This window comes from Cariama cristata, unplaced genomic scaffold, assembly GCF_000690535.1.
Source record: "Cariama cristata isolate BGI_N322 unplaced genomic scaffold, ASM69053v1 scaffold6112, whole genome shotgun sequence".
Taxonomy (NCBI): Eukaryota; Metazoa; Chordata; class Aves; order Cariamiformes; family Cariamidae; genus Cariama; species Cariama cristata.
In genome coordinates this window covers 94,934-103,279 of record NW_009602017.1, presented here as the reverse complement: position 1 = coordinate 103,279, position 8,346 = coordinate 94,934, and the positions used below count along the sequence as shown (strand labels likewise).

General features: G+C 53.9%; 1 protein-coding gene across 1 annotated transcript in view; it reads right to left on the bottom strand.

Moving 5' to 3' along the window:
• Positions 1–3,131: 3,131 nt before the first annotated feature.
• ERI3 (ERI1 exoribonuclease family member 3) overlaps positions 3,132–8,346 on the bottom strand; it is a 90,556-nt gene continuing 85,341 nt past the window's right edge. Inside the window, exons 6-7 of the mRNA XM_009694549.1 lie at positions 7,064–7,167; positions 3,132–3,168 (exon numbers count right to left, since the gene is read on the bottom strand). Of these exons, the coding sequence (XP_009692851.1) occupies positions 3,132–3,168; positions 7,064–7,167 (141 nt within the window). The remainder of the gene's footprint in view (positions 3,169–7,063; positions 7,168–8,346) is intronic.

Below are 8,346 nucleotides of genomic sequence, written 5' to 3'. Positions count from 1 at the left end.
GGAGGGGGGGGGGAAAAAAGACTGTCACATTGCTTTTTTCTTTTTTTAAAAGCTTGTCTCCGCTCACTGCTTTTCCAGCTGTGACACCTCTCACGGTAGTTAATTAGAATCATGTCACCGCGTTAATGTGCTCTGACTGGACTCTGACAGACGCGCGTCCTCTAACCGGCCGCCCCAGCCGGCCCACCCTGCCCACCCCTCCTCGGAGATGCGGGGCCCGGTGCTTGCGGTGGGACCCCCCCTGCCGCCCTGTCCCCATGCCCATGGTCCAGCAGGTGCCCCGGAGCGGCTGGGCCGGTCTCTGCACCCTGCCTCCCTGGGTGCCGGGACATGCTGCCCGGTTGTGACACCCGGCACGCAGCCGCTCCACCTGTTCTAGATCCGCCTGACCTTTACCAGCACTAATTCAAAATGACATTGCTCATTTGATGACATTTCTGTTGATTTTTACTTAAGTCTCTTTTAATTATTTAACTCGGAGTCTTTCCCCTTCTGCCTTGGGCTGGGGCTGTGGTGTGTGGGGCAGCGGCCTCGAGGCAGCCCCGTGTCCCGCTCTGCAGCAGTGAGCCCTGTGCTCGGCTCTTGCTCTCGGCATCCCCCGGCATAAGGATGGTGTGGTGCAAATGGCACTGTCCCTGGGCATGGCACCAGCTGCGTGGTACCTCTGCTGAGCAAGTGAAGAGCCGAAGAATGGAGTTTCCCTGCTCTAGGGGAGCATGGGGTTCTCCAAGGCTTCTCTCATCTCCTGGGAGGGATGGGGAGAGTGGAACCAGCTCTGTCGGCCAGGGCCATGCTGGAAAGTGATGAAAAAAATGGAGTGGAGTTTCACAAAATGCTGTTCCTGTCCCCTTGTTCCCTCCCTCCTGCCCTGCTGCAGAGGAGGCAGGTGGGCACTAAGGGTGACTGGGAATCCTACAGCTGCCGGGGGGCTGCAGGCTTCCCGGGAGAGCCAGGACAACTAAAGAGGGGAAAGGAGAGCAGAGAAGAATGAGAGGAGGCTGAAATAAAGCCAACAAGTTCCTAGAACTGCAAGCTGCCAGGAAAACACGCTCCCAGCACTTTGCAGGGTGAGGCGAAGCCTCATCAGCCCTGCTGAGCTCCTGGGGAGAGAGCCTGCGCTGACAGCCAAAGGCACCCCTTAGGGCAGGGGGCCTGCTGCCGGCCATCGCACTTAGCGAGCGTGGCCCTCGCTGCCCCCTCCTTCAATGTCAGCGTGGAGAGCAGCCCGGCACCGCCGGTACACAAGCAGGCAGAGCGATCCGGGGAGCGGGATGGCTTCACCGGGCAGGAGGCACCCCTGGCAGGCCCTGGCCCGGTTCCCCGTGGCGGTGGCAGCTTGAGGCAGTTAATTAGAATCGTGTCACTAAGTAAATGCGCTCTGACTGGACTCTGACAGACACTCACCTATGACACCGGGGGCCAGGAGACAATCCACATCAAACTACTGCAGTGTGACCCTTTTAACACAAAGAGTAAACTCGCTGCACGTCGAGTTGAAGCTCATTAAAACTGTCTACTCTGCGAGCATCCCATTAACCTCACTGTTAAAAACACGCAATTCCTCTTCTTCTTTCCGAGGCCTAATTAATGCTCTGGATCAGGAACAATATCACACCCTAACCTTCCAAGATTTCCAATCAGTAAACGAAAAGAGAGAGATGGAGCCAGGAAGGCACGGTGGCTTGCTGGGTCACTCACCACATGGGCTGCCGACTTGCCCAGGCAGGTAGGGCTTTTCCATTTGGCACGGCAGAGATCCCTGCGGAGGGAGCACAGCACAGCCCCAGCCAGGGGGACCTTGGGCACAGGGAAGATGGTGAAGCCCCGTGCAGAGGCACACGGCTCACAGCTCACAGGATTAGGCCAGCTGGTGTAAAACAGCCCAGTGAGGGCATTGTGTCAACACAGGTGCTATTACGGGACCAGATCTCCTGGTCACCTGGGACGGGTACTGCGGGTTCACTACCAAGAGACACCAGCTGTCTGGTTACCATCTTTCCTCGAAAAAGAAAAAAAACCCAAACCAGACATTTAGAACCAAATCTAAAATCATAATAATGTGTGTGCTAAAAGCTAAACTTTAAAGATTCAATTAAATTCAGTTAGATTCAAAAAGGATCAGTAGCAACGGGTAACATCATGTTTTAAAGACAGTTAATGCACTGGAGGTGGAAGCAGAGCTGACAAACGAGAAACAGACTTTCCCAGCAGCAGCAGCTACTTCTGCAGATTTGGAAACTTTTTGCTTTTTTCGGTGTATTTTCAGTTCAATAACCGGCTTGTTCAGAGCTGAGAAACAACAAAGAACTGAAAAAAAAAAAGGTGTGTGCCTTTTATCTTTTCCATAATCAGAGAAACAAACAAACCAACAAACTAAGGTGGGAGAGGATAAGATGTACTAATACTAAAATCTTGAAAGGGTGGTTTCCAGAAACACTCCTTCAACTCACTGGTCACTTCTTGCTTTGGTTTCATGCACCAGGTGTTTTTAACTAAAAAGTATTCTGAAATTTACTTTTCCTTCTGTATTGAGTATATGCAAGGGAAACAGGATTTTACTAATAAACCCAATTCAAACTACTGCTGGAGTACTTCAGCACTGCACTCCAATTTTCACCCAAAACAGTAATCACGAGTAATAATTTAATCACCACCTCTTTAAGAATAAATAGTAATTTACCATTTTTCTAATGTAACAAATATCTAAAAACTAAGACTAAAGGCGTATTATGTTACATAATCGATCAAAATAAATGTAGCAAAAATAGCATATTTGACGAATAAAAGAATAACCAGATTTAACAACTGGGCAGTGGTTAAGGAGAGCTGCACTTGGTTTGACAGGTGCTTGTCAGTAAAACTTGACCTTTTTTCAGGGAAAAAGGTTAAAAAAAAAGGCAAAAATTTAAGAAAATTAATTACTGAATCCAGGTGACCTGCTGGCTGATTTGTATCACAACTAAAGCCTGGGATTTTAATCCTTCTGATTCATATCAGTCTCAGAAACTCAGTAGAGAGACCCCAACACAAGAACCCAGGTCCACTGGTGTGGAGCCTGTGAATGCCGGTCTTTGCATGAGAGTGCCAAGACCCCCATTACAAGCTGCAGCTCATTTCTGGCAAGCAGCGCCTCAAACACATGTTTTAAGAATGGCAATGTGCACACATCTGTAAGATGAGTAACTTCTTGGCAAGACTCAACTTCATTTTGTTGAGGGCCAAGAAAACACTAACAAAAAGAAGTTCCTCACTGCAAGATCCTACAGCCCACACTAGAGCTGACACACTTTAATCCATGTTCAAGGAGAAATGGAAGCTGCAGAAGAAAGTCCCCTCTGGTCCTCAGGGCCACATTCAGCCCAGAAGGAATTCTTAGAGCTGAAATATCAACCTGAGAAAAGGCATGAAAGAACAGGTTTTACTCCCCTTTTGCTCCTTTCCTGTCTCCCAAGATTTCCTGCATCCTCACTCTTCGGAGTAGGACCTTCCTACCTCCTTATTCTGCCCGATATTTCTCAGCAAGCTGAAATATTGACATTTTCCCCCCTTCCTTTACCTTTTCCTTCCCAAGAAAACAACTGCACCAGACCTGCACCCATCCCACCTCAAAGCAGCTGTATTTGAAGTGTATACAAATACACTTTGGTGCATTTGATGACACAAACCACTTTTCTAACCCCTCGACAAGATTTGCGGCTCACTTGTTCATGAATAGAAACCAGACAAAAGGTAGAACACAAGCTCTGTTCAGCAACTTGCTGTATGCACAGCCGTATGTCCCAGGGGATGGGGTGAGAGAGACTCCACGGTGCTTTACCACGAGCCCCTCCTGCCTGCACGCACCAGATGCTAAAGGTGAGGTCCCCGTCCAGAATCCGGCCTTGGCTCTGCAGGGTGTTGAGTGGCCTGAACTCCCCAGATTTTGAACAAGACAAAGGAGAAGAGATGAAGCTTGGAGCGGGATGGGTCCCAGAGCATGCCAAGTGCAGAGATTTGGAGCAGATATCTGCTGAGCCGGTGAATCAAGAGTGATACATGACCTATCAGGCGAGACGGCAAAATTCCTTGCAAACTGTTTGCAAAAACAAGTGGACACCCACAGCAATTTTTCTGTCAGATTTGAAGGGAAACATCCACGTTGCACATTCCTGCAAAAGCGAGCGGAGGCTTCACAGGACTGCCTGCATCCCCCTGGACCACTCCCCACACTGCTGGGAAAGGAGCTCCCTTCTCAGCCCTCCTTGGTTTGCAGACTTCTGGACATCAGGGACGTACGAGGGCCATGAAAATCAGAAGCTGACCCTGGTTACATCTGCTTTGGGTACCCCTGGGGATCCCCTCTCTCAGCTCCCCAACTTCCCTTGACCCTGCTGCACCCCAGGACCGACCACAATAAGGAAGGGAGGCTCTAGACCATATGGGAGCATCCCCAAGGCCACAGCCAGCTCCTGTCTCACCATGGGCAGCGAGGGATGGGCAGGCAATGTGCTTTGCTGTTCTCCACTCTTCTCCAGCAGCAGTCCTTGAGGAGGGGTCATTTATTCGGCTTAGTGGGCAGGGCTGTGTCAGGAGCAAGGCTCCTTACAGCCAGGGAGGGAAGGGGAAGGCAGCCCTGGGCAGGGAAAGGGATGGCTCCTCCCAGCCCTGAAGCAAGAGCAGTTGAGATCATGAAGGAGGAGAGTGGTGAGGACTGCTCAGGTCCCAGCGTGATCACCAGCAATTGGGATGACTGTGCCCAGTCCCAGTGGCTGATACGGAAGAACTCGGCTGTGGAGGACCCACACTTGCTCCAGGATGAGGCAGCAAAGCCAGACCCAAGGAAGTCAGGCCCCCCTGCAGTGAGCAGCCCCTCCTTGACCTTGGCCTAGTGACCTCTTGGGCTGTCACTAGAGCCAACACTTGATCCACGCCTAGGACCTGAAAAGCTAGCAGGCTGGGAAACAAAGTGGCCGGAAGGCCAGGAGGCTAGGGCCCTGACAAAATGCCAGGCAAGGCATGTCTCCAGTCACCAGCATAGCCCCGAGCATTCTCCTAGGGGGAACGCTGGGTTACCAAGCCCCAAAGCCAGCAGCCCTGACACCGTGGGCAGCAGCTGTGCCTGGGGCTCCCAAGCTACCTGGGAGGAGAAGCCATTCTCCCCAGCTGCTGTTCCATGAGCCGTGCCTCCAGCTCACTCCTTGGGGCTCAGCCTGTGGTAAAGCCACCAGGCACAGGGTGCCAGCAGCTGCCGCCTCTGCAGGCAGTCGGAGGATCGCAGATGCCCAGGGCAGAGCTGCTCTGGACCCAGCCCAAATGGAGCCACCAGCAGGCTGCAACACACAGGGCATGTGTGCACCGTTGGCAGTGCCAGGGAGATGGAGACTGTCACACTCCTGGCCTGGCATCCTTCCCAGCACCCATGTAAAACTCCTTCCAAACAGGGTGTGAAAGGCAGGTTTGCCACTGGGACAGAGTGCTGCAAGAAGGGAGCTTGGCTGCCGGGTCTTGCTTCTGCATGGGCAATCCGCCTGTGGCTCACCTTGTATAGGGAGAGCTGGGAGTGCTCCCCCACAGAGGGAGTCTGGCAGAAATGAAGAAGCAAAACCCTCCTAAAGGACTGGAGTGGGGAGTGGACAAGAACAGCACCTCTCTGAACTCCATCAGAGACACCTGCGCAAGACAACAGCACGGAGATAAACACAGGCAGAAACCAACGGCAGACAGATGATACTCCAGAGCAGGGGATGCTTTGTCAGAGTAAGAAACCAGAGTAATAGAGAGCTCTTGCCATAAATAAAATGAGGAAAGATGAGGTACAAAGCAACCCTGCATCCCCCTGGAGACCCTAGGAAAAGCCCAAGCCTGCACAGCAGGACACATAGATACAATTCTTGCAGTCCCCACTTCTTCCCTGTGATCCCCCCAACATGGCACACAAGCAAGGCAAATCTGCTCCTAGGCAAGGAAGCAAATTTTAATGCTACCTCCGTCAATAATGCAACCAGATCCATAGTTCAAAAGGAGCTTGCTAATTAAAAGCTGGTGAGCTTTAAATAATTCATCTCCTTAACTTGGATTGATTGGAGAGTTTAATGGTTAGAGTCTTGAAACAATATTAAACAGCCTCCTCAAGACCCAGGTAGCTGGTGACTTTTCCAAGTAAATCTTACCTCCTTGCAAACTTTAATGCTTACAAGTCACTGTGGATGAAGGGCTGGGAGGCAGAGGTAACACCTGACCGCCGGTCTCCAAGAGGTGATCCAACACCCCGCAGAGAAACAAGACAGGCAAGAGCAATGCAGCCCTGAGTTACAGCCCTGCCTACAGCCCAGTAAATCTAAGCTCCTGCCCATACCGCAGCCTGCTGCTGCCCCAGCTCTGTGCCCCCAGCACTAAGCAGCAGGCAGATATATGGCCTGTGTCCCAGGCCAGGTCTCCCTCCTCATATCACTTTGATCCCCAGTGTGGAGGAGCTAGGGGAAACATGGAGCTCTGCCACTGTGCATGATAGCCTCAATTGTTTATCTTGGAGCAGGCTGCAGGACCATGAAACTCATCACACATGTGAGCAAACGGGACAATGATTCAGTTCTCCAGCTGGGGCCACGCATCTTCACTCTGCAGCGTGTTTCCAGCCAGCTCCCGAGGCTGCACTGCCTGGCAGAGCCTCCTTTCCAAGGATGGACGCAGCATCCAGAGCAGCTGGAGGACTGGTCTGGCAGGGAGAGCAACCCGCCCAGCCTGGGAACCCCTGTCTCGTGCTCCAGGCACCGTGCGAGCCCTGGTGCTGCCCACATCCACCCCCAGCCTGGGCACTGCCAGAGCGGCCAAGGAAGGGAGCAGTTCCCCAGCCAGAGGGAAAGGCTGGGGTGTTTGGCACACTGGGATGTGCCAGGGACGGAAAGCTCACCCCGTGTGCCCATTCTGCCCTGACACATCTTTGTCCCTTCCACCAGCCAGAGACCCCAGAGCCCTTTGGCTGGCTCTCAGCAGCCCAGCCTGGACCAGCTCTCGGGAGCCGAGGCACATCCCGTGAGCCTGGAGCAGCAGCCGCAGGGACAGGAAGGGTGCGGGGCAGCATCACTCACCTATCCCGCTGTGAGGCCTCCCTATGTGCTGTAGGTTCAGTCCTTTGTTCATGTCTAAGAGCCCGTTCTTTGGCCAACTCCCCATGGCAAAGCTGTACGCCTGGAAGAGAGAAGCAGAGGGTCAGACTAGTGCACAGCCCACGCGCAGACACATTTTAGGGGAGCCCCTTGCTGCTGGCAGCCAGCTGTGCTCACCCAGGCCTGGCTGCTCCTGGGGCCAGCGTGGGTCTGCGTTTGCCATTTTCAGAGAGGACCCATGAATTGCCCTTGCAATAGCTCTCCCTGAGCCGCCCGCACAAAGCACCCTCACCCTGGCCTGTCCCACCTGATGCTCCTCAGAGAAGACGTGTCCCTGCACGGGCCTGTCCCTGAGCCTTGTACGGGGGACAACCCTCGCGAGGTTTGCTGGGCACTGTGACAGACTGGCATCACCCAAGGCCACCTTCACCACGCTGGGGCAAGTCAGGGGCTGTGAGTTCATCCCACAAGTCCCTGGGTTGCTCCAACATCATCCTCTCATTTCTGCTTCACCAAGGATGGGGCTGGCAGCAGGAGTGAGGGGGATTTGGAAAGGGGTGCCCTTGTCCAGGTTGGCAGCCCCCTTCCCCTCCGGCAAGCACAGCCCTCCCAGCCTCCCCTCTCCATCCCCAGAAGCGGCAGTGGCCTCGGGGCTCTCCATCACTGGGAGAAATCCCCCTGGGAGCCAGCACTGCTCACCCCACTGCACAGAGCCTGCAGCCTGGCTGGAGGGAGCCTGCTCCATTCCTGCCGTGTCCCCCGGCAGGGCTCCCAGCAGGAGTGAGGCAGCTGGGAGCCTGAGCAGCACAAAAACCCACCGGACAATGCAAACGTGAAAGCGGTCGGGCCTCCATGTCACACGCGCAGTGGTAATTACAGCCTGACAGCCACGTATCTTCTTCATCTTGAGGAATTAAGCTCAGCGCTGCATTGTGAGCAGTAAGAAGGGTGCGTGGGCTTAGCGTCGCTCACGCTGGCGCTATCTCTGCTGCCGTGAGGGCCATTGTCCTCAGATGAGATCAGGTCAATCCACCAGCCCCTATCTCTCTCCTGCAGCGGGGATCATCGCTAAGTGAGGCCACAGCACGGTGGGGCATTGTTGACACCCTCCGTGGGCAGTAAACGCCGGGGCAGATGCCTCCTGCAGCAGGAACGGGGTTGAACTGGGTGAGCAGAGCTTAGTGGTCCCCCCCTCAGCCCACCACCCACCTGCCTGCCACCGGGACCTGCTGCCAGTTCCTCTGCCTCTGCTACCTGCTGC